The sequence below is a fragment of the Stegostoma tigrinum genome, chromosome 14 (genome assembly GCF_030684315.1).
Source record: "Stegostoma tigrinum isolate sSteTig4 chromosome 14, sSteTig4.hap1, whole genome shotgun sequence".
Classification (NCBI taxonomy): domain Eukaryota; kingdom Metazoa; phylum Chordata; class Chondrichthyes; order Orectolobiformes; family Stegostomatidae; genus Stegostoma; species Stegostoma tigrinum.
The window spans coordinates 44,632,740-44,659,610 of record NC_081367.1 but is presented as its reverse complement, the minus strand read 5'-3'; the positions used below and the strand labels follow the sequence as shown (position 1 = coordinate 44,659,610).

Sequence of the window (26,871 nt, the reverse complement as noted above, 5' to 3'; positions counted from 1 at the left end):
ATACAGTTCCATGATTGATCACGACGGACCCGTAGAGGTGTGCTACTACCATTACCTTGTGGTGAAACCAATTTATTATAATGGTACTGCTATAATTTTAAGCTGAAAGATAAACTGAGTGGGGCACAATTCAAAACATTTTCCGAATCTAGTGTAGATCCGTCAGTTTTTGAAAGAGAAGAGAATAATCTTGGGCCAATGATATAGATGTAGACTCTTCATCAGGCCAGATGAAGCATTTGCATCTGATATATTGTCCTCCCAAGCATTTATACCACTTCCCAGTTGAACATCTTTTGCAGTTTTTGTCTTTAATTTTGATATACTGAACTCAATTGCAATCAAATGTCGATGAACCCGACCACTTGAAGCCAAATATCATTTTTTCTAGCCCTTGTTTTGTCACTTTCTAACATCCCTGTTAAACTTTAACTTTTTAAGATGATGGTTAGGTTAATTCCACTCAGATTAATATACCATTGCGTAACTCATTTTTAAAGTTTTTAACACCACATGTGAACTGTATCCATGGTATCCTATCAAAATGTTATAGCCAATTTTAAATACAGCTAAAAGGATATTTTCATCCTTTGTGCACAGCTTCAAACGTACCTCCATAGGTCTTTGGCAAACAGTCAGATCCATTGGACAATACACTGTGCACCAGCATGACACTATTACAAACACTGATTTGACTTCAGACAATAAACGTGGTCAAGTAATAATAATTGACATCAGAAATAAAACAAATGTAGACCAAGCAAATGATGGATTTGCTTTGATTAGTTTCAATTAGGAATTTATACCAATAACATTGTTTTCATTTTATGGCCAAGCTCTCGCATCCATATCTTGGTTGCACTCCATCAGCAATAGAGCCCTCTTCTGGTGAAAAATAGACTGTTTCAACACAGGTTTCTTAGAACAAAGAGTATTGGCGTTAGGATTCTGCTCTCAGTTAAGTGACTAAAATGCTTATTTTCAAATGAGCGGTACTTTCTTTTATAAAGGAGAGTAATTGAGCAAATGTGCACTAGAGACGGTACGGATGAGATACACCAAGATGTTACTTGGGCTGGAACAATTCAGCTATGAAGCGAGATTGGATCGACTGGGTTGTTGATTCAATTTAATTTATTATTTCCTTTAGAGCAGAGAAGGCTGAGAGGAGATTTGATTGAGATGCATGTATTTTTGAGGAATAGATAAGGAAAAACTTTTCCCCTTTTAGTAGAAGGGTCAATCACTAGGGAGTAGAGTTTTCAGATCTCCAGCATAGCAGTTATTGGTTTATTATAATGGCACAGTTTTAAAGTAAGGAGGAAGAGATTTAGAGGGGATTCGAGGGAAAGAAAAGAAAATAAAAGATGGTGATGGGTATCTGGAACTTGCTGCCTAAAAGGATGATAGAGGCAGGAAAGCTCATGACATGTAAAACATATTTAGATGAGCACTTGAAATACTGTAGCAAATGAATGCTGGAAAATGGAACAAGAAGAGATAGATCCTTGATGACTGGTGTGGGCAGGATTGGATAAAGGCCATTTTTCTGTGCTGTAAAAACTTGATGACTCTGACATGATTGTCATTATGTTGGTAAGTATGGAGTTTTTTTGTGAGACTAAGTGATCATATATGGAGCCTCTGAAAAATCGGTCAAACTTTATAGAATTGCAAGTGAATATGTACGATGGATGCAAAACATTTGCTTATTTTGCAAAGTTTTATTCAGCAGCAAGTATACAAGCAGGCCACTCAATAATGAGATTCTGTAATGATAAATAGATACAGGAATGCCCCTTTGTTATTGCAGGTGGACTGACAGATGGTGGAAGGTGATATCAATTATGTAATAAGACAAATAAAATAGGAACAAATTTATTTTGGATATTTAAACAATGTGGGTGGAACTCATGTCTGTAAATATTTTGCAAACAATCTGTCATACTATACTATGTCATCAGAATTTTGGTTCCTTTTGTGGGAATTTGAAAATTGTATATGCAAATATTGGTAACTGTAAACTTTCAGTTATGGCATTAATTTTCAAAAAAATTAATCTTCAATAGAATTTAATCACACTTTACGCGCCCTGGATTAAATAAAATAAATGAGCAGACAGGAACATTTCATCTGTGCAGACACACACATGCCAATGATGCCCAACCCTGAGAAATGGTGCAAAATGCACACATGCAAACAACATAAAGACATGTCAGATAATTGGTGTGTGTACAAAATAAACACAATTGCTTTCCCACTGTAGACTTAACTGCTTCTGAGTAGATTTGTAAATTCCCGTTCTCACATCTTGCGCGATTTTGGGTTTCATGCAAGTGATGTCATAGTTTGTGTAGAAAGGACAGTGAAAACATTGTTTTTCATTGTTGTAATGTTGAATTCTTTAGAAGGTTCATTGAGTTGCAATATTACAACATGATTGCTGTGTTGCGCATATCATGTAGTTGTCATTGTCCCTGGAAAATTGTTTGCTTCTTATCTTTCAAGCTACTAATAACTAATCTTTATAATCAACATCTTTATTTCAATCTCAATTTCCTCAAATAGTTCACATACTATCAACCATACGTGTGATACTCACTGTCAATATATCTTACTTCTTGGAACTGATTTTGAGTCAAATATTTTTGCCAAAGTGTAGGATTGAAAATTGTGGTTTAAGTCTTTGTGAGGAGAAGATTAACTGAAAAATTTGAATATTTCTTATGTAAACACTCACATAAATAACCATGTACGTCATGGGTGTCCTTGAACATAAGAACAGAAGTCGTAGTAGGTAATTCAGCTGCTCGAGCCTGCTTCACCATTTAACACGATCATGGCTGATCTCATCCCAATTTCAACTTCACTTTCCTACTCTCTCCTCATGAATCTTTAACCCATTATTAATCAAAAATTTATCTCCTCCTTAAATTTAATCAGTCTCCTGGATCCACTGCATTCTGGGAAGTGCCCAGAGATTGCCCATAGGAGGAAATATCAGCTCAGAATCTACTCGTCAATCCCCTTCAGCATCTTATGTACCTCCCAATTAGATCACCTCCCATCTTTCTAAACTTGAGCAAGTATAAGGTTAAACTGCTTAATCTCTCCTCAGAAGGCAAGCATTTCATTGCCAGAATTAATCTAGTGAACTTTTGCTGAACTGCCTCCAATTCTTGCTTCCTTGGGTAAGGGGCCCAACACTGTATGCAGTACTCTGGGTGCGGAATGGCTTGTACATTTGCAACAACACTTGCCTACTTTTATACTCCATTCCTTTCACAATATCTGCCAAAATTTTGTTTCCTCTCCTTTTACCTGCTCTACCTGCATACAAGCATTCTTCAACACATGTATGAGGAGATCTACGTCCCTCTGCACCAAAGCAATTTGCAGTTTCTCTGCATTTAGATAATTTTTTTATTCTTCCACACAAAGTGCACAAATTCAACAACTCAAAGTTTTATTTTGAAATGTTTCTATGTGTCTTTTCTGCTCAGTAACTATTAGTTTCTGGGACCAATTTTGTTTTCTTTTGCTCCCCTTTGCACACAGGGCGAGTGATTTGTGACTTGCTGACTTGGTTCTTCCACCTGACTAATCTGTCAGTATCATGAGCCTAAATAAGTTGGGGGTTGCAAGTACGTGCTTTGTGCTGTCAGCTTCCTCTGCTCACAGTCAAGGACGAAATAGCATTGTTCTGAGATTGGAATGGTTTAGGCCAGTGAATGCATGTTCACATGATGCCTCCTGTTCCAAACCATCAATTTCTGCTGTCTACTTCACGATCCATATCTTCAAATGCCCCACATGCAACTAACATCCAAATAGCCTACTTCACCATCTTATTCTTCCCAATGCATCACAACCATCTCTTGTTGTATCCATGTACCTTCAGACATACCATTATAGCTTGCCCATCACCCACAAGTGGAACTGCCATTCTGTTCTCTCTCTTGTGGAACAAGGTAAGACATAATAGCAGAGCAGAATTGGTGTGAGCTAAGGATGCCTGAATCCTCTGGCCCTATGCTGAGGCGATTCTTACCATTGTGGGGCTACTGTAAAGGACCCCAATGTATCCAACAGCACTGAGAACATCGAGGATGACAGCCTTTTGGCCTTTCTCAACACCCAAATACTCTCACCTTCACCCTCTGTTAATGATGAGTACACTGCAAATAATGTGACCATCGTCCTCCCTTCTCACTCCACCCTGCCCTATTTCATACACATTCTGTTCCCTTCTGAGCTCCTGCTTTTAAACAGCCAGGAACTGCTGCTTGCCTTGCCACAGCAATCTCTGGAGAACGAGAGAGAGAGAGAGAAAGCACTCATGAATTCTCATCACTTGATCTGCCAGTTGGAGCGACCCATTCATATAATGGTGCAGCAAGTATCCTCGATCTAGAGGCTACAATAGAGTTGGGATCAGCATATGCTGAGACATCCCAAGCATGGAGCCAGGCTAGGAGTGGGGAGAGTGGATGATTTGTTTGCCAGTTCTGAGAGGCATGTTCACAGAGGTGTTCTGCGCTAGATGGCTTTGATGAGATCTCAATGAAGCAGCATATAGGAGAGCATTATGTACACACACCAAGGAGCTGGCTGGATACTTGGGCTGGCCTGGACATCTGATGCGGTTAATGTGAAGCCACATGGAAGACTCTACCCTGTGGTTAGGCAAAAGTCATTGTTCAGAGCTTAACGCACACTGCTACCTCTGCTCGATATTCTGCCATGTTGTTGACCCAGAGGCACTGTCGATGCTGTTCCCCGAGATTTTGCAGCTTTTGTATACACAGATCTCAATCAGCCCAGTAACGATGTAGCTATACTATCTGGGAAATCTAGGAACTCATCACAAGATTTCCAACAATGCTCTAGATTATGCCCAGGCACTTGGGAACCACAGAAAAATCACTTACCTTGCAGTTTGAGTGCCTGGCTGCTAATAAAGCACTATTTGGATTTCATCTTGCAGTTTGGACCTCATGAATTAATGAGTAAATGACAGTGCGTGGGTCTGTGTGGTCCAAATTGGGTGCCCTGATGTTAAATCAGATAGTTGGATAGTAGGCACACAGCCTTCCAACACATAAGGGGCCAGGCTGTGTGCAACCTTAACCTTGTGGAATGCCTTGCAGGTTCTCCTTTGTGTTGTCATTGATATTTGCTGTTATCTTCATCTCCAGCTGTCTTTGAAGTCAGAGACTTCTACTGAATTCTTCATTCATTCTTTGGATGTGTGCATTGGTGGCTAAACCAGGATCTATTGTCTGCCCCTAATTGCCTCTAGAAGATGTTGGTGAATTCCAAGTGATGTAGGAAGGATTTTTTTTAAAGGGTTTTGACCCAGTGATACTGAAGGAATGATGATCCATTTCCAAATCAATTTACAAAGGCAATTTTAAATTTTTCTTTGAGGAATGCAGTAAAGATTGGAAAAGATATAGCTTTAAACTAAATGGGCTGTATAAGAAGGTGTTTACAGTTTTAAAAGCAAGTTATTGGAACACACTGTGAGTTGCGTATACAATGTTGTCTGATTGGAGCAGAGAGAGAATTCGGGCCAAATTGGCACTGTCGGAGTGTGTAAAGGCCAATTCCTTTTAATTGGCTTTTAGGTTCAAGAGAGTTCAGCATAGTAACATCTTGACTGGTTTCTGGTCAGGTGATAACAGCTTTGCATTTGGTCAACACAGCAGAAACCTCTAGCCTGCAGAGATAAAGGATCTATCTCCATTCTTTCCCTTGAGTGGTGAAATCGAAAAAATAAATCCCTCATAGATGCTCCATCTTTTCTTCTGTAATAGCTTCCTCTGCAATCTCCTTACGAAAGAAAAGGGAGGGATAAACCACCTTCAGAGGCTGAATTCTGCACCAGTGAATAGAAGACTGTGAATCGGTGTGTTCCACAAGCTTGTCATCAGCTAACAGTTGGAAGGAATTGGAAGAGCATTACATAAGAGGGAGGAGCAGGAGTATGTCATTCAATTCTTTAAACTTGCACCACCATTCAACAAGGTCATGGTTGATTAGGCCTCAACTCCTCTTTTGTAGCTGCTCAAAGCCCTCAACTACCTGATATTTCAAACGTAACAAATTTAAAACAGAACTTTCATAACCTGTTTAGCTGCTGTTGATAAGTCAGTCCCTTTTATCCCAGGAATGAGCCTAGTGAAACGCTTTTGAGCTGTCTCCAATACCAGCACATTCTTTGTTAAATACAGGGACTAAAACTGTACACCGTACTCCAGGAGCAGCCTCACCAACACCCTTTGCAATTGAAACAAGACTTTACTGTTTTCAACCTCCGAATCCCTAGCAATAAAGGCTGAAACTCTCTTTTCTTTCTTAATTACTTGTTACAGGTGTATGCTCATTTTATGGCTCAGGTGCAGGAAAGTGCAAATCCCTTTGTGTTGTACTTTTTTTTTGGAAGCTATTTTCTCTTTTTTTCGGAGTCTCCATTTAAATGAAAGTCTGCCCTCAGATTTTTGTAGGAAGAATCAATCGACTAAGTTTTAGCCCTTGGACTCAATTTACCTGTATCCCTTTTGTAGATTTCTTCTACTACTATGTATCAGTGGTAGAAAGAGTAGATGTTTGAGGATATGGTATCAATCAGATTGTTACCCATTCCCTTTTCAATCCAACTGTTCTTCTGTTTCTTTGCTTTGTCTTGGTTGGGTGTCAAATTTCCTGAATATTGTTGGAGCAGTATGTATCCAAACAAGGGTAGAGTATCCCATAATAAGAGATAACAAAGTGCCGAGCTGGATGAACACAGCAGGCCAAGCAGCATCTTAGGGGCACAAAAGCTGATGCTTCAGAAAAGCCCCTAAGATGCTGCTTGGCCTGCTGTGTTCATCCAGCTCTACACTTTGTTATCTCGGATTCTCCAGCATCTGCAGTTCCCATTATCTCTAAAGTATTCCATAAGATCCCTAATCAGCACCTGTAGATGATAATAAGTCAGGAGGTGAATTACTTAGTGCAAGATCCCTAGCCTCTGACCTGCTGTTGTAGCCACAATATTTATAATTTGTGCAGATCTGATTCTGGTCAATGATAACCACAGGACATTGAAAGTGGGGTATTCAGTGGCAATAGCAGCATTGAATGCCAAGACTTGATGGTTAGATTCTCTCTGGTTGGAGATGCTCATTGTCTGACATGAATGTTACTTGGCCCTTGAGCTCAAGCCTGGATGTTATACAGGTATTGCTGTAGTTGGGCATGGACTATTTCAGCATCTGAGGAGTCACAAATAATGCTGAAAGTTGTGGAATCATCAGCTAAAATCTCTAATTTTGACTTTCATGATGGGGGGGGAGGTGGTGAAGCAACTAAAGGTGCTTGGGCCTAGAATATAACCCAGAGGACCACCTGCACATATTGTCCTGGAGCTGAGATGACTGACCTGCACCAACCATATTCCCTTTGTGTTAAGTATGACCATGAAGCAGAGATATTTCCCAGAGATCGTTATCCACTCCCTTGTCAGTCCAACTGTTCTTCTGTCTCTTTGGGCTCTATCCCTACCTAATGTTTACTCCTTACCCCCTTTTCCCACCCTATCTTCTGCATATAAACGGATAATTTCCTAGCTACCATTAGTTCTGAGGAAGGGTCACTTGACCTGAAATGTTAACTCTGATTTCTCTTCATAGATGCTGCCAGACCTATTGATCTTTACCAGCACATTGGTTTTGTTTCTGATTTAGAGAATCTGCTGTTCCTTTGGTTTTTATTTAGACATCTTTCTTTATTGATTTCCATTGTTTTTCAGTTTTGCCGAGGCGCCTTGATGCCACACTCAGTCGAATGCAGCCTTGATATCAAGGACAGTCACTATCTCCTCACCTCTGGAATTCTGCTGAATTTTTGGTCCATGTTTGAACCAATGCTGTAATGATGTCAGGAGTTGAGTGACTCTAGCAGAAACCTAACTGAGTGACAGTGAGCAGGTTCTTGTAACTGCTGTTTGATGGCCCTGTTGTTGACTCCTTCCATCACATTTCTGATGTTTGAGAGCCACTTGATGGGCAGTAATTGGCTGGGTTGGATTTTTCCTACTTATTATGTATAAGACATACCTGGGAAATTTTCTACTTTGCTGGATAGATACAGCATTATACCTGTGGTAGAAGAGCTTGGCTAGGGATGAGGCAAGTTCTGGAGCACAAGTGTTCAGTACTGCTGCTGGTATTTGTGTGGGCCCATAATCTTTGCAACATCTGGTGCCTTCAGCTGGCTCTTGATATCGCATGGAGTGAATTGAATTGGCTGAAGGCTACCATGTGTTGCTGGGCACCTGTAGAGGAGGCGAGTTGGATCATTGCCACAGCTCGTCTGACTGGTGATGGTTGCAAATGTTTCATCCTTGTGTTTAGTATTGCCGTGCTGGGCTCTCCTGTTACTGAGGATGGTTATATTTGTGAAGCTGCCTCCTTCAGCGAGTTTGTTGATTGTGCACCAACATTCATGACCAGTTGCAGCAGGACTGCAGAGCTTTAAGAGAAGATAAGATCTATTAGTCATGGAATTACTTAGTTTTGACTATCACTTGCTGCTAAAGATGTTCGGCATGCAAATGCCGAGTAACAGAGTAGCTGCCAAATGCCTGCGTATGCTGTCTTGTCACCACTTTAGGTATGAAATTCTGAAGAAGGGTCAGTGGAACTGAAACATTAACTCTGCTTTCTCTCAACAGATGTTGCCAGACCTACTGAGTTTATCCAGAAATTTCTGCTTTTGATTTCACTTTTAGGTATGCCTAATGCTGCTCCTGGCATGTCCACCTGTACTCTGCATTGAACTAGGTTTGGTCCACTGGCTCAGCATTAATGGTTGAGTGGAGATATGTGAGACCATGAGGTCGTAAGTTATGATTGAATCGAATTCTACTGCTGCTGATGGTGCACAGCATCTCATGGATCTCTTGTCTTGAGTTGCTAGATCTAGCTTAGTGATAATGCCACACAACACAATAGAGGATATCCTTTATGTCAAGAGGGGACATTGTCTCCACAAGGACTGTGTGTCGATCACTTCTACTGATTTCCGTAATGGACTGATGCATCCGTAGCAGGAAGGCAGGTGAGGATAAGTTCTAATAAGTTCTTCCTTCTTGTTGGCTGATAAGTTTCTCAAGGCCATTCTTCTGCCTTCTCCCCTTAATCGGTCATCCCTTTACTAATCAAGAACCCATTTATCTTTGTCTTAAGTACACCCAATGACTTGGCTTCCACAGCTTTCCGCAGCATTGAATTCCATAGATTAACAACTCTTTGGGTTGTCATCTCAGTTCCAAAGGGTTGTCCCTTCACTCTGAGATTGTGCTCTCTGGTTCGAGTCACTTCTCCTAGTGGAAACAACTTCTCCACGTCCACTCTATCCAGGCCTCTCAGCATTCTGTAAGTTTCAATGAGATTCTTTCCTCGCCTCACCGCGCCCCCCCCAACCTTTCTAAACTCCACCAAATACAGACATGCAGCCCACAACCAATCCTCATGACAAACCCCCTCACTTCCAGGATCATTCTTGTAAATCTCCTCTGGACCCCTTCCAATGCTAGGATGTCCTTCCTTAGGTACAGGGCCCAAAACTACTCTCAATATTTCAAATGTGGTCTGGTCAGAGCCTTTGACAGCCTCAGTGTACATTTCTGCTCTTGAATTCTCACCCTATTGAAATGAATGCTAACATTGAATTTGCCTTCCTAGTGGCCAACTGAATGTGCAAGCTTACCTTTAGACAATCCTGAACTAGGGCTCCCAAGTCCTTTTGTCCTTCAGATTTTGAAGCCTTTCCCCTTTTACCACATTTACATAAAGATTTAAAAGTTTATTTAAAGCTGGGGGATGGGGAGATAACCAAACGATCAGCTTCCTGTTACTTTGTTTGGCGTAATATTTCTCTTTTTGTTTTAAGAAGAAACCTCTGACTCAACATGAGCAAAGGAGATTCAACAGAGAAGTAAAAACAGTATGCACTTATGAAATAATAGAGTATTAAAATATTTATTTTGGGAAGTACAACGTATCAACATCAATACACCAAGCGGATGGATAATACATTCACATTTGTCAGTTAGTGACAAAAGTACTCTTCTAGTATATGGTTCTGGTCTGGTTGAGTTAATGAGATAAGGCACGTGTGCAAAAGTGTGCAGTAAGTCTCCTGTCAAAATAGTATGGTAATGGTGAATCATTATTTCCAGTTGTTGAATTCTGCATGGAAGAAAACTTGGACATTTATTTGCACATACCCAATGTTACCTCAATTTGATTAGCGATCTCAGTACTTTATTTCTTAACATGCAACATATTTTGCTGCAAAACTTAGAAGGAAAGCATTTACAAAACAAAAATAATGAGCACTCTCAATCCAATTATTTTATTTTAAACATTTTTGTTACTCAGCTGCCTTGTTCCTTTTTTAATATTTGTGTATCATACAATTTCTCAGAAAGTCCTGCTATTTGATGCTATGATACACATTAGCTATGATTGTATTGTGATCTCATACTTTAATTTCAGTAATAATGATGCACTTGTACTTGTAAAGCTTTTTATACCCAACTCCTTTCAACACTGAGCAATATTCCCAGTTCTTCTACTGCGACAAACCCCCACTCCTCACAAAAATATATAAATTCTAATCAGAGGGTAAACATTTTCCTCAACGTTTATTTTGAAAAAAAAATCAACAGTTTCTGATTATGGTTCCTCTACTGAAATTTTGTAGACTGTTCTTTCAACAACATTTTGCTGATAACATAAAAAGCTGTCCTATCTTGCATTCCATGAACACCATTCATTTTTCTTTGTTATCATAATTGACTTGTATCTTTATGCTTATTTGTATTGGAGACTATTAATAGTTTCTATATATGGAAATGACTGAAGAATTACTATCAAGTGTTCCTTCTTAAGCTTTGGAAAGCGAAGGATTGTACAACTTTGCATTACTGTCCGTGCTGACTATCCATTACTCGGACTCTGTACTTGTAACACTGCTTCAGAAACGATGTCATCTGTTAGTTCTTCCTCCACTTTCAGATCTGAGCTTTACAGCAACTACAGGCGACAATCCTCGGGTGATCCCTGCTTCGACCAATACCTAAACGCTGCACGCAATTTATTTGAAGATGAAGTAGAAAAATCTCCATCCTTCAGAAATGGACACTTCTCAAGACCACGGAACGAGTCCTTTGGATACTCAGGTTTAGCTTTTAATGTTTCTAATGTGCTTTGATTTTTCTTTTGGACGTATCATAAAATTTTCAGATCACTGGCATTTACTTTGTAACAATTGAATTAAAACTACTTAATTTTAAAGAATCTATCAAATTAAAATAAATTCTACCTCCCATTGTTACATCTATTAAAATATCATTACTATAAGAGGGAAGCATGTTAACTACCAATTTTTACCAGATGACAAAAAAGGATTGTTCAAATTTCGCAGCGTGCCAAGTACTGTTTAAATAAACAGTTTTAACCATGATCAAGAGAAATGTTTCTTGCAGCAAATTATTATTTCATTATTTATTTCCGCTCCTGTTTTTGTGTAAATTCAAATTATATCAGGAATAAATTGCATCAGGGCACCATGGATGGAATTTCCTAGTTTCAGTCAATGTGATTGGGGGAGTTTCATTGCTCAGTGGCTCTCTTCAAGCAGTCTTCCACACTTGACCTTTAATTTTGCAATGGGTTTCTTGGGCACATTTCTCAAGGAATTGCATGTCTTGTTGGTGAAGCAGAAGCATTGCCATTGGTGGGACCTTTCACCCTGCAGGATCCTGGTGCCATATTCAGAACTGGGCAGCACACACACCCACTCGTGGCACTGTGGTGCTGGAGCTTCAACATTCAGGAACAAAGCTTGTTGTCCTCTTCACAGGCAGGGACCTAAATGTCTTGGTGCATGGGGTGGGGGAAGGGAGGGCAGTCCTTTTCAAGCTGACTGTCATATGAGGCTACACCAAGCGTTCCAGCCAGCCTGAACTCGAATAGCAGCTTCATGGTCAGTGCTATGTCCTGGATGAATTAGGATGCCTAGCAGCACAAGATAAAGGTCAAGATTCTTCTGTAACTGCAGGGTAACTGTACCGTGTTATCACTGCTATATTGCACTCAACAAGGCCAGAGCTCTCACTAATGCTGGCGGTGCGCATACATCTCAGCAAAGCTCATAACTACAACTATCACTATTACAGGCATAATGTTCACTCAAGAATTCACATCCACCTCATCGTTCTAAACTACTGACCCTGCCTGCTCTCTGTGCTTCCTACTCAGTCAGTGGAGAAACCTCACCAACTCTCCTGCTCCTGCATCACCAATAACAATTCTTCCATCAACTTCCAGTGTACGTAGTCCTTTCTGAGGAAGGGACGCTTGACCTGATGATATATTACCTCTTGATTTCTCTGAACAGATACTGCCAGACTTGCTGAACTCTCCTAGTGGTTTCAGGTTTTGGTACTTAATCTCTCCCTTTGTCCACTTTCATAAATCCCATGATCAGATCAAGAGTAGTGGGGGTAGGGTGACCACCATCGAGCTCACTTCTACCTACAAAAGGAATGTTCTAGATTTGGCTGGAGAAGAGGAAGAATGACTCGTGGTAACAGAGAGACGTCAATGGCCCAATCAGCTTCATTGTGCTCTGTTGCACTCTCTCTCACTCATTATTCATCTACACAAGCTTCAGCCCCTCTTCTACACTGGCACCTGTAATACCCAGTTAAGATCTGCAAAGGAGCCAGTGCCAGAGATCCTCTGTTTCACCTTTACCTCTGAGGAGGAAGCCACTAAACCCTCAAAGCAGGCATCAGTAAGACTTTCACCTTACACAACCTCCCACCCCAGCTCAAAGACTTTCACCTTGATGCGTACACTTTCCAGATTAGATTTGGGAGCACAATCTGGTGAACACATCACTGACATATCTCTGCAGCCAGATTGAGGAGGAAACATCCCAGGCCCTGACAAACTGTGAAGGTTGCCAGAGACCGGATACCAGCCCAGCCTCTGGTACAAGGTGAGCCCCCAGACATGACCATTAATGGTTCCATCAAAATGCATACCAGGTAGGTTTATCTGAGGCATTCAGTAACCTAGATTAGAGGATGAAGGAGTCTGGAGCTGGCATCAGCATGTGTACATCTGACTGTCTCCATGGGCAGGTTGGCAAACATCCTAGAGACACAGGACCATTATTCTGTGTTCCAGATACGCATACAGACCTGCACTCCATGACTCTGGTCATAGATGCTCAGAATCAATGGCAAGGCAAGAGGGCTGATGGACTTTAACCTCACCGTAGGCTCCCCTTCCTTTTGGGGAGATAGCAAGGTGCAAATAGGCACTCATAGGCTGAAGGAGTAACACAGGCCACTCAGGAGACTCCAGAAATGCCCTGGTAGCATCCTAAAGCCTGTAGCAGTTCAAGATGAGGAGGGCATGCTTGTATCAGGGGAGGACATTCTTTAAAAAGCCTGGGCCAGCACAGAACAGGCTACCTCCATTCTGACAGTGGAAGGTGGGCCAGCAACTCGACATAGTCAGATGATGAAGAAGGAGAAACCTAGTGATACATTGTTGGTATAGGGGAAACATCACTATAAATATCATTTTATCTTGTAAATATGTCTTCACTAACACTGTTTAAAAAGTCTATAGTGTCTATAATTTTTGCTGTTGGACACGATTGAGTCACATCTGTGTGAGCCCTAGCTTCATCCTCGTCTAGTCATTCCACCCACACTTTGTTGGCTTCAACTCCTTAGACCCTTAGAAAGCACCAATGCAAACCACCAATCACTTCCATCTAGAAGGACAAGGGCTGCAGATACATGGGAACACCACCACCTGCAAGTTCCCTTCCAAGCCATTTACCCTCCCCTGGCTTGGAAATATATCACTGTTCCTTCACTTGCTGGGTCAAAATCGTGGAATTCTCTCCTTAAGGGTGTTGACGATCATAGAATCATAGGGTCAATCTACAGCATGTGGACTGCAGTATTTCAAGGTAGCAGTTCACCATTAACTTCTCAAGGGCAAGTAGGGACAGGCAATAAATTCTGGTCCAGCCAGCGATGTTCATGACCCACAATTAAATAAAATAAACTAATTGCGAAGGACACAGCATGCCACAATAATGTGGGAACCCATGCTATAGTGCAAGGATCTACCAGGATGGCCTTAACATCAAAGCCTCATTTTAAAGTGGCCTACGGTCAGTTGCACTATCGCCTTGGTTGAAACATGAGCAGCATTGTACTTTTGTGTTTAGTCTGAGGGATTTTTAAAGTTATCATGTAGCATGTTTTAGAAGGGGTAACACTAGAATCTCAGTATACATCCTTACACAGATCAAGAATCTTGGAGAGATTCAGGACCCTTTGAATTTCTAGGGTGTATTCTTAAGGGCGGCTCCCAGGATACCCGGCAGACCTCCACAATTTGGTTTTGATGGTCCCACATAATTAGAACTTTGATGGAAGGGAAACCTTTTCTGTTGCTGAACTTTGCAGGTTGTTGGTGATAGGGTGCTCTCCAAATGTGGCTGTGGTCACTAATACCCTGTGCCGAGGGAAAGCTAACATTGTGGAGAATTCCACTGCCTTGGCTACTGCATCCTCCATTTCACAGGGGAAGGATATGAATAGCTGTACTTTGAGAAAATAGTGGCATCCTAGATGCGTACACGAATGGTGGTTTGTGAGATGCTGTATAGGCCCCTAGCTGCTCCTTGAGACAAAAATTCAGGAGAGCTGTGACCCTGATGGCTATTGGGATGGGATTGCCACCCAGTCTTTCTGCCCCTCATCCAGCAGATGACACAAATGGACTGGAACAGCCTTAATGGCCCCTGTATTTTCTTTCAAAGGTTGGAGCAAATGACAGTGAGTTCTACAGATTCAGGGTCACAGCATGCAGCTCCACGTGCTTGGATGATCTTCTCTCCTTCTGGAGACTGTGCAGGAGGTTCTTGCTGATGAAGTAATAATCACTGTCTCCTTCTATGTTATCTTTACCGTTACACCAAGGCCACAATGACCCCAGCCATGACGCTGTCCTGAGAACCATGACTAGCTAATCTGTGTGGAATGTCAGGAGGATAATGCGATTTTTATTGAAGGACCTCCTGTGTGCTCTCATCTGTGACAATGAAGCTTCATGTTTTGCCTTCATTGTGGCATGGAGCCTTCCTAAACAAGTCATTGACATTCCCTGGTAAGGAGCTATGAGGTACATGACTTTGTCCAATCGTAACTTGCATACCCAACGTTTTCATGCAACATTGCAAGCAGAATTCTATGAGTAAGCTGTCATAGCTTCCCCCCCTCTTCAACCCTAAATAAATGAGCTCCCTTCTGCATCACCGGACCCTGTCCTTACTTACATATAGCTCAGCATATGAATCTGACAGCTGCAAAGTGTTGTCTTCTAGTGTTTGTTATGGAATATGGTTGCGAAATGAGTTCTTCAATTTCCGCTTTTAAGTATGTTGTTCTTATTACAGTTGGTTCACTGGCAAGACAAGGGGTCAATTAGAACACACAGTGCAATGATCATAAGTGCTTGAAGCCATAAATTTTAATATGCATTCCTGGACAATCAGTGATCTGTGGATACAATGCAAATTAAAGCCAGATGAGTGAATCAGTGGAGGCATAATCTGTCCCTAAAAAAGCCTCTAATTCCCAGAGTTTTAATGTGGCTCTGACTAATAAAGCAGTAATTGAACTTGCTCACTTTGCACATGCTGTCAGCCATTTAGTGCAGTTAGGTTTTGTTCTGATGTGGCAAAGTTTCAACTTCATTTCACTGAGAGTGACATGCAGGCTCTATCTGTGATGTACAAGTTCCACAAAACGCCTCCCACTGCATCTATCACCTCTTCCTGTTTCCTTTTTATATTACTGTTCTTGTGTCTTGTCTCCAATGAAAGACCAAACAGCCTCCCCTGGTTTCTGTTGTATCTCTTTATGTACCAATGTACCCTAGATTTTCTTCAAATCCATGACTTTGCAGATTCCCATGCCCTGTTGGCTCTACACCTCTTGACCAATGTGGAGGACACTCAGTCCCCTCCCATTCCCTGAGGTTCCACCTTATTATCTCCAGTCGCCTCCAATCAATGTAACCATTCCTTCATAGACGCAGTGCAATGAAGCTCATGGCCAGAATTGAGCTGCCCAATTCCTACAAATCTCCATGGAATGACCCCTGACCTAAACTCCAGGACTGACCCAAACCCAGACTGCAAGTACACATGTCTCTTTACTTTGATAGGACTATCTGACTGACCGTGGCCAAGTGCCTGAACTGGAATCAGAAGAGCTAATTGATTGATGTAAGATAACAAAGTGTGGAGCTGGATGAACACAGCAGGCCAAGCAGCATCTCAGGAGCACAAAGTTGCTGTTTCGGGCCTAGACCGTTCATCACAGAGGGGGATGGGGAGAGGGAACTGGAATAAATAGGGAGAGAGGGGGAGGCGGACCGAATTTGGAGAGACAACAAGATAGGTAGAGAGGAGAGTATAGGTGAGGAGGTTGGGAGGGGATAGGTCAGTCCAGGGAAGTTGGACAGATCAAGGAGGCGGGATGAGGCGGTAGGTAGGAAATGGAGGTGCGGCTTGAGGTGGGAGGAAGGGATGGGTGAGAGGAAGAACAGGCTAGGGACACAGAGACTGGCTGGGCTGGTTTTGGGATGCAGTGGGGGGAGGGGACGAGCTGGGCTGGTTTTGGGATGCAGTGGGGGAAGGGGAGATTTTGAAGCTTGTGAAGTCCACATTGATACCATTGGGCTGCAGGGTTCCCAAGCGGAAGATACCATTGGGCTGCAGAGTTCCCAAGCAGAAGATACCATTGGGCTGCAGGGTTCCCAAGTGGATTCCCACGGGTTCCTACCTACCACCTCATCCTGCCTCCTTGACCTGTCCATCTTCCCTGGGCTTACCTATCCCCTCCCTACCTCCTCACCTATACTCTCCTCTCTACCTATCTTCTTTTCTCTCCATCTTCGGTCCGCCTCCCCCTCTCTCCCTATTTATTCCAGTTCCCTCTCCCCATCCCCCTCTCTGATGAAGGGTCTAGGCCCGAAACGTCAACTTTTGTGCTCCTGAGATGCTGCTTAGCCTGCTGTGTTCATCCAGCTCCACACTTTGTTATCTTGGATTCTCCAGCATCTGCAGTTCCCATTATCACTCATACTTGATTGATGTAATGGCTTGATTGATGTAATGGCTTGACTGATACTAGGCCTCCTCACCCCACTAAGGCCAGCCCACCCTCCCAACCTTCTTTGACTTTCACACTGCATGTGCTTCAAGCAAATGGTGATCTATTTGCCACACAAACTGTTGGCACATTACTCCAGGTATTCCGTTAATGTAGCATTGTTGCCGGACAGCAGCTTATCCTCCTCCATTGACTGTTCAGTGTTCTCTGCCATCACAATCCACCTACCTCACCCTCTGCTCTACAGAGAGGGTTGACTGGTAGCCTGTAACTGAGCAGTACGGACCCTGTGTGCTGTGAAAACAATGTGAGTCACAGGCAGCCTGCAAATCAGTGCTAAAGTCAGCGAATAAATGCATAAGAAGCATACTGTGAAGCATAGAGTAAACAGTAAGCAGTAAACAGAGAGAGTGCTAACAAAGCTAAGAGCCAGGATCTTGTGCAGATACATGTGACTCTGCACAAAATGGATGACAGAAGCATGCACGTCATAAGTGTCCCTGAGGTCCAAAGTAAAGTCCTCAAAGGCTGAAGTGGTATGAATGTTTGATCAAAAGCAGACATGATCTAATGAGTCTGATGTATTTTTTATTTCAAAAATATATATTGTGTATTTATAGATAAGTTTTTCGGCAACAGAAGTTGTAAATCAGTTCTGTGCAGTCTTTTCAGAATGGAGAAAACAGACAAAACATTGGAAATTTGACATTTTCAGAGCTTCTTTACAGTTGCAGAAACAAAGGCACTTATGCAGGAAACTATGTTCATTTTGAGGTAACAAGAGTTTGACTGAACTGAATGGACCCTCATTATACTTTAGCAGAAAGACCTTAGATGGCAGACTTTCCCCACTGTGCCTTGGCCACAACTGCCCCAGGCTTTAGTGGTGAGTTTGGTGGATTGTCGATGCCAACTTGCATTGACAAATGATTGAGGAGGATAGTGACCATGGAATGCAGAGGGACATTGTTGTGAAGAATCCTTCACATGATGGTGACACCGTAAGAGCTGCAGCGCCAGCTACCTGCTCTGATTTTTACATGTTTCAGGGACTGGCGCTGCCTAGTTTTACTGGGAAGGAGAAGAGAATTGGAAGTGGGTATAAATAAGGTGAGTTGAACTTTAATAAGATGTGAATTCAGGGAAATAAGATAATTGTTAATTAGCAGAAAGATTCTGCAGTTGCCATTTTTAAGATTGAGGGGAAAACTTTTCTCTGCCTTGATAATTGGTATTTTTTGTTTTGACTATTTCCCCAACTTTCTTGCCATCATTTGCAACATTCAGTAGAGGGGAAAATTCCACTTGGAGTGTAGAAAGTTGTGACTTATTGGAAGATTTTATACTGCATGAAATTGTTTAGTCTACATAAAATTCCAGAAATGTCAGAGACTACTCAAGATTATTTCCCAGAAATGTAAAACATGTCTTAATTATAATGTAAGCTGTTGAGTGTCTCATTGTAGCCTTTGTAACCTGGAGAATTGACTATTCCATTGACAACTCAGGGCCAGCTTCCTGTTGCCGCACATTCAGCGACCTAGATGCCAAAAGCTATGAGCACTATAGTTTTTCACACATGTAGGTTTATGTGTCACTCAGATGACCAGTGGTCATAGAAGTCTTATGGTCAGTTCAGATGTGTTCCTGATGTAAGGTAGTGTGGTGATTGTTTAGGGGCATGTAGTATCTCCAGGTGCCATTCGTGTAATAGGTATCTTCTGACCCAGTTTTTTGGGTATCCATTGTCTTTGAATACCTGGAAGAGGGCTCTTCTTCTCAACATAGCTCTGTGCTGCTGCAGTGTGTTGTTGTCTTGTTAAATAATATTCTCACACAACTTTGTGTGTGTTAGGGTGGTTGCTTTTGAAATTCAGTACTTGGTCAGTGTCAGTACTTTCCTGTCTGCCTTTGTTAGGAATTCTCCATTTGTCCTGCACTCTACCATGATGTCCAGGAATGGGAGCTGTTTGTTCTTCTCCTCCTCTCTGGTGAATCTGATTCTAAGAGTGTTGGTTTCTGCAGCACTTGCTGTATGCTCAGTGGGGAACGCATGTCCTGTAGGATTAACCAACTAATTTGGTAATAGTGCTCTGAGCCATTCTTGGTGATAAACATAGAATTCTGGCCACAAGAATTCATTCTTTGCCCTTGCCATCCTTGTTCAACATGCAGCGCTGATTCAGCTGCTCAGGGAGGATGCTGGGTGGCAATCGGCAGCAGGTTTTCTGCTCCATGTTTGACCTGATGCTGTGAAACATTAAGATCTCCTGCCTGACTTTATACAAATTGGCATTCCTTGTTGGTGAGCTTGTCCTGCAGGTGGGACAGGACATACCAGGGGTAGTAATGATGATGTTTGCGACACCATCTATGAAAGGTTTGACTCCATGGCTGTGATTACGTCAGATGCTTGAATACTCTGTTGGGCAACTTTTTTTTAATGGCATAAGTCTCATCTGTTAGGCCAAGAAAATTCACTCTATTAACTCTGTTCTTTCTCTTTCCACAGATGCTGCCAGACCTGCTGAGTATTTCAAGAATATTTGGTATTTAATTCTTCCCTCTTCCTCTTTGCATTTCAATTTTTTTTTAAAAACACTACAGCTCCAGTGTCTGGTCGTCCAGGAAGTCTTGGCAATGTCAGAACTGTTGGAGATATTTATCAAGTAACAGCTGATGTCAGTCAGTTTGACCCGGAAGAAGTTATTGTAACAATGTACAATTACCACGTTGTCATCAAAGCAGAAAAGGTCCAAATGATTACACTTTTTTGCATTCTCCTAATTAAGTTTGCACAATTCACACATTTTGTATGTATTTATAAATTTGTATGTAGCTACGTATGGATTTGCATGTGTAAATTTTAAAAGTAAACGTTCAAAAATAACAGTTCACATGAGGAAGAAAAACCTATTTGTTTACATATGCAATCAACAGACTATTTTTGCATTGTATCAGAAAACATACCTTTTAAATGTAGAACTTTATTTGTATTTATGGTCGATAAAAAACAGAACTAGCAGCTATACAATCTGCAGGATAAATACTCTGTACAGGTCACAAAGGAAGAGTGAACCGAAAGATGCCTACTTATGACTGGAACACTGAAATGAAGAGCTTACAAAATGCAAGACAAATGAAATTTATGTCGCCAACTCTTCATGAGGAGTAGAGAAAGAGTTAAAAACTGCAATGCTTTTGATTTGGACTTTGATATCCTGAAGTTGGTGTTTGTAAATATTCACAGCTGATGAAACTTCACCATAATAGGAGCCCATGTACCCCTGTCAGTCCATTGAGATTGCACTGCAAAGCCTCACCTCCACTTTCCATCCACCTCTCCCTTCCATAACCCCTTATTTCCTTGGTGACTACAAACCTCGAACTTAGCCTTTCAATATATTTAATAACCTGCTTCTATTGGTTTCTGTGGAAGGGCATTCCAAAGACCAATGGTGGTGTAATGAGGTTTATGTAAACCATTAGGATATACTGATCATCTGACACAGTACAAAGAAGACACCAATCTGGAATGAATATGTGAAGAGCGAGATCTTAGACTAGAGAGCTGCGCTTGATGATTACCTACTACATAAATAAAACGTCACGACATATGAGGAGCTGAAGAACTTTAGGGATAAACGACAAGCAATCTTAGGGACTCTACATAAGCAGCCATTTGCAGGCCAAGATACTCCAGACTGGGAGTTCTGTGTGCAGGTAGCATTATTTTAAAGCACAGGTAAAGCAATTATGACACGCTGAAAGAAAACAAGCATCCACTTCCTCTTCCTCTTAAATGAGAGGCCTTGTTTTTAAGGCATTCCTCTATTCCTAAATTCCATTATGAGATGGAGTCGCTTCAGAATCTTCCCATACTATCACTTTTGTCCCTGTAAATTCCAATAAATACTGACTAATCTGCTCTCCATAAAAGACAATACGTGTGCGGAAGGAATCAGCTTATTCAACCTTCTCTGAACTGCTTCCAATGCAGGTTATATCCGTACCTAATTGGGAGGACAGATCTGTACACTGCTCGAGATGCAATCTCATCAATTCTCTGTTCTATTGGAGCAAGGCTTCCTTACTTTTCTGCTCTGTTCACTTTGCAATGACAGTCAATATTCTGTTTGCCTGCTAACCTTTTGTGATTTATGTAGATCCTCTGCACTCCCTCTCCATTTAAATAATATTTGTTTTCTATAAAAGCAAAGTACTGCTTATGCTGGAGATATGAAATAAAGACAAAATGCTGAAGAAACCCAAACCCAGGTCTGGCAGCATCTGTAGAGAAATAAACTTAATGTTTCAAGTCCGATATGGCTTAATCTTTGGAAGTGAAGAGGGCTGGAAAAGTGATAGCTATTATGCTTTTGCAAAAAGTGGGGAGGCCTAAAGGATGAGCAAGTGGAACAGTTGTGTGTGCTTTGAGCAAAGTACAAAGTTAGTGCTGCTGGTGACACAGAAAGGCTGTAGATGAACAGTAGCTGTTAAGATGAGAAAACATGTCAGTTCTGCTGAAAAGAAAGATATGCAAACAAGATACATGGGTGCGAGTGGGAGTTCATCGTGGCTCAAGAAGTGCAAGTGTATTCAAAATGGGGAGATAGAAGTTGCTGAATTCTAAGTTAAGTCCTGAAAGCTATAAGATGCCTAAGTATAACTGGTAAAGACAGAAATGATAGTTGGAATATTGAAATAACAATCAACTATCATTCTCATGAAGAGTGTGTTGTTCCTCAGTCAGCCAGTCTGCTTTTGGTTTCACCAAGGCAAAAGATATTGCATTGTGAACAGCAACTATGACAGCTGAGATTGGAAAACATACGGGTAAATTGCTGCTATCCCTGGGAAGTGTACTTGGGGCTTTAGATCATGAGCTGGTAAAAGAGCAACTGTTATATCTTCTGTGACTGCATGGGAAGGTGTCATGGGGACTGAAGAGTTGTTTGGAGTGGCAGAAGAGTGGACTAATGTGTTATAAAGGAAATCGAGGGAATGTAGATGGAAAGCACTCTACAGTCTTTGGGACTCAACACAGAGTTCAATAACTTCAGACCATGAACTCTGTTCTTCATTTTGATTACACCCTTTCCAAGTCTTATTTGCATGGTTTTACTCTCACCTGGTTTCAGCTGTTAACTTCTCCTTTTCATCCATGTTGCTATTACCATTAGCATTCATTTTACTCTTTTTTTCAACAACATAAAAACTTTTCTTTTCCTAGCTCCCTTCAGTTCAAAGAAGATTTGCTTTGGACTCAAAATATTAATTTTATTTCTACCTCAACAGATGCTACCAGATTATTGAGTTTATCCAACGCTTTGCGGAAAGAATAGAAAAACAGAAATTAAAGCAAAGTCAATCTTATTTTGCCCAACATTGATCCATCTGCCAAATTTTAGCTTACTCATTTAATCCATCTATATGCCATTGACTGCACTTGTAGTGTCCAAGCATTATTATTCTTGCAACACAAAGCTGAACAAAGTAAAATATAACTTCACAGCAAAAATGTCATTTTTCAATGGTTCAAAATAAATTCAGTTCAATGTTAATTTCACACTCAGCCAAGTGATAAACTGTTTTTGAACCAATAAGAGTCATTACTTCTCATGTAGGTTTACTACATTATTCTAAAAAAACTTAAAAGCATCTGAATGAACGTTAATGATTATTACATAAAATTATCATTTGTTAAAATAAACCTGTTTGTTTTCGAGAAGAAATGTTTGCGGCTGTCATCTCATGGGCTGTTTGTTTTTCTTGATTACAGGTGGCTGAAGATGGAACAATTCTAAACACTTTCACTCAGAAGAGACAGCTCCCTGAAGATATGGACCCAATGTCCGTGAGCTGTTCACTGACTGATGTTGGCATTCTGATCATCAATATTAGGAGGAGTCAACTAAATCAAGCAGAATCATCTCAGCCAGTTTATAGAAGTGAAGTTAAGCCGTAGATATAGATACCTTGGCTTTGTGGCACTGTATTCACCGTGCTACCTCATCAACATTAATTAAAACGATGACGAATGTTCATATACAAATGTTGCAGATTTTATTTTAGTAATTTCATAATGCTTCTAAGGATATGTACTTAATTCAATAGATACAGGCATATATTTCTTCTGCGGGAGAAAATAATGGATTCTAAAAGCTAATTGCACTTTGACTGTAGTAATTTTGCTAATGTTGCAGGGAAGTCATTTATTTTGTCACTGAAAGGTGTGTACTGGTTATGGCTTTTGCTAATTACATTTATGATCAGAAAAGTTAAACACCACAATTTCATTTCAATTCCCTTCTCTACTGTAGATTTATTTTTTTAACATATCTACAATCAATGTGGTGAAAAATGATCAAAATCATACACAGACAATCATCATTCAGCAGCCTGATAGTAATGGGATAAGGTCCCTGTCTTGAACCAGTATTGATTGTATTTTGAATTTATGGAGCACGGAGAGAAAGGCTTTATTCTCATTAAGATGTGTGTTCACTATCTATCAGTAATTGGATTCTGGGGTTTCCCAGCAATGAAAGTAAATTTTCAAAACTGCTAAGACTCTGGTTCTCATACTAACAGATAACTTCATGTTTGGAGGTTGTTTAACTCTCTGGCAGATGTGGAGAAATCTGCTTTGCCAATTTTATTAGGAATGGATTAACATTGGCCATTCTCAATGTAGGAAAAATATATTAATAGCAACATATTCAACCAATATAAATTTAGTAAAAATGAATGAAATCACAATTCAGCATAGAAAGAAATAACAATTTCCTAAATGAGGGCACATTTCTAAGGTGGCTGTGTTACATCTTATAGTAAGTGAAGATGAAAAGTGATTGTAACAAGCTCAGTCAGCTGGACAACATAGGAATTCCATGAATGGGCTGGTAATCTGGTCCAATCAGGGAGCGCTGGTTGTCAGACATAAAAGAGAGTCTCAGAGGTTCTGTTCACTCTGAGAGCTGGCTGTGAGGAAGCCGGACTATTGTCAAGGACCTTCTATGTTTAAATAAAGCATGACTTGGTGACAGGATAATAGCCACTATGGAGTTATTTCAATCAATGTTGTCCCTGAAGCCTTTAAGTTGCTGCCTCATTAGAGAAAGCCGACTGTATGTAAGTTCAATCTGACAGTCACCAAGCCTCAGGTGAGGTGAAAAGGTAGCACCAGCATGTGTTTAGTTCCTGCATTGGCTGAAGTCACCTGTAAGAAGTGTTTTGATCCCACTACTGGACAGGTCAATTCTCCAAATGATACATTGTTTTTTTTTCTGGTGGTCATTCACTGAAACATCGGTACACGAGGCTGCAGGTTTTCTTCAGCAATAAAACATCAGTTGCTTTTACAAAAGGAAATGTACAAAATAAAACAAACCAAGTAAATTCAATTAACTCCACTTGATATCGAGAAACAGCTGGAGGCATTCGATATAACAAAAGTTCTGACAATAATACTGACAACTGTGCTTCAGAATTTGCCACACCAAGAGACAAGCTGTTCGAGTACAGCCACAATACTGGCATTTACCCAACAATGCGGAAAATTTCCCAGGTATGTCCTGTATATAAAACTCAGGACTAATCAAACCCAGGCAATTATCGCCTCCTTAGTCTACTCTCAACCATCAGTAAAGGGATATAAGGGTTTATTGACAGTATAATCAAGCAGAACTTGCTTACTTGTTCACTAATGTTCAGTTTGGGTTCCCCATGGGTCACTCAATTCTGACATTACAGTCTTGATTCAAACATGGACAAAAGAGCTGAATTTTAGAGGTGAGGTGAGAGTACCAGCCCTTGACATCAGGTTGCGGTTGATTGAATTAGACCCCACCATCTTCAGCTGTTTCATAAATGACCTCCCCTTCATTGTAAGGTCAGAAGTGGGGAGGTTCGCGGATGTCTGTACAACATTCATCACCATTCACAATTCATCGGTTATTAAAGCAATCCATGTTCAAGTGCAGCAAGATCTGGACAATATTGAATTTGGGCTGTTAAGTGGCAAATAACAGTCATTCAACACAAATGCCCAGCAAAGTCAATCTCCAACTTCCCTTTCATATCTAACCATCATCCTTGGCTCTCAAAGGCATTACCATTACTGAAATCTCCCAATATCAACATTCTGGGGGTTAACAGTGACCGGAAACTGGCATAACCATATAAATACTATGACTACAAAAGCAGCTTAGAGGTTAGGAATCCCACTGTAAATAATGCAATTCCTGTCTCCCCAAAACCTACCCACCATCTACAAGGGGCTAAGACACGAGTGTGATGGAATACTAAGTAAAACCATAAGAACTGTGGATGCTGTAAATCAGGAACGAAAACAAAGTTGCTGGAAAAGTTCAGCAGGTCTGGCAGCATCTGTGAAGGAGAAAACAAAGTTAACATTTTGGGTCTCGGAAGGGTGTGATGGAATACTGTCGGCTTGCCTGGATGAGTGCAGTTCCAACAACACTCAAGAAGCTTGACACCATCCAGGACAAAGTAGCTCACTTATCTTCAAACATTCACTCCCTCTACCACTGACACCCAATAGCAGCAGAATGTACCATGTACAAGATCCACAGCATAAATTCACCAAGACCGTTTAGACAATATCTTCTAAAAACATGACTACTACCATCTAAAGATCAATAGATACACATGAGAATACCATCGCTTGTAAGTTTCTTTCTAAGCCACTCACTATTCTGATTTGGAAATGTATCTCCATTCCTTTACTGTCACTGGATCAATATCCTGAAACCCCCTCCCCAGCAATATTGTGGGTCTGTCTACAACAAATGGACTACATCAATTCAGAAAGACAACTCATCCCCAGCTTCTCACCGGCAATAAATTTTGGCAAAGCTAATGGCACCCAAATCCTACAAGGGATAAAAAAACTGAGGACAGAACATTATTTGAAAGAACTTAAAATCACAATAAAACAGTCTTCTCTATAACCCAACACCACCACTTTACAGTGATTCAGATCCAGAGAAATAACCCTTTTGTATGAAATCTTTAGATATAACATTACTGCTTCTCCCCACTTCTGTGAGTAGTGACACCTTTCTTACATGGACTTTTTCAATGAGTTAATAATCTGCAATTTCTACGCAAATACTGAGCATAGGTGTTCCGCAAAGTGGTCCCCAAGCGTCCGCTTGGTTTCAGCAGTATCAGTGGTATCTATGTGGACTTCACAAGCTTCAAAATCTCCCCTCCCCCTACCGCATCCCAAAATCAGCTCAGCTGTTCCCGCCTTCCTAACCTGTCCTTCCTGCCACCTATCCCCTCCTCCCACCTCAAGCCACACCCCCATCTTCTACCTATTAACCTCATCCCGCCCCCTTGACCTGTCCGTCCTCCCTAACTCTCCGCCTACACTCACCTTTACTGGTTCCATCCCCGCCTCTTTGACCTGTCTGCCTCCTCTCCACCTCTCTTCTCCTTTATGCATCTTCTATCCACCTCCTCCTCTCTCCCTATTTATTTCAGAACCCTCTTCTGGTCCCCCATTTCTGAAGAAGGGTCGAGGCTCAAAATGTCAGCCTTCCTGCTCCTCTGATGCTACTTGGCCAGCT

At 41.2% G+C, this 26,871-nt stretch overlaps 1 protein-coding gene across 1 annotated transcript; it reads left to right on the top strand.

Annotated features, from left to right (window-relative positions):
• Positions 1-10,932: 10,932 nt before the first annotated feature.
• On the top strand, positions 10,933-24,344 carry LOC125457401 (heat shock protein beta-7-like). Its single transcript, XM_048541560.2, has 3 exons — positions 10,933-11,236; positions 19,880-20,025; positions 23,055-24,344. Exons 1-3 carry the CDS (start codon positions 11,041-11,043, stop codon positions 23,238-23,240), a joined length of 528 nt encoding a protein of 175 aa, XP_048397517.1. The 5' UTR covers positions 10,933-11,040; the 3' UTR covers positions 23,241-24,344.
• Positions 24,345-26,871: the final 2,527 nt, after the last annotated feature.

Excerpts from the sequence above, each read along its gene's own strand:
- LOC125457401 (XM_048541560.2), top strand. The coding sequence starts at position 11,041 with ATGTCATCTGTTAGTTCTTCCTCCACTTTCAGATCTGAGCTTTACAGC. Across the intron at positions 11,237-19,879 it reads CGAGTCCTTTGGATACTCAG|CTCCAGTGTCTGGTCGTCCA; the intron begins GTTTAGCTTTTA and ends AAAACACTACAG. Across the intron at positions 20,026-23,054 it reads TTGTCATCAAAGCAGAAAAG|GTGGCTGAAGATGGAACAAT; the intron begins GTCCAAATGATT and ends TCTTGATTACAG.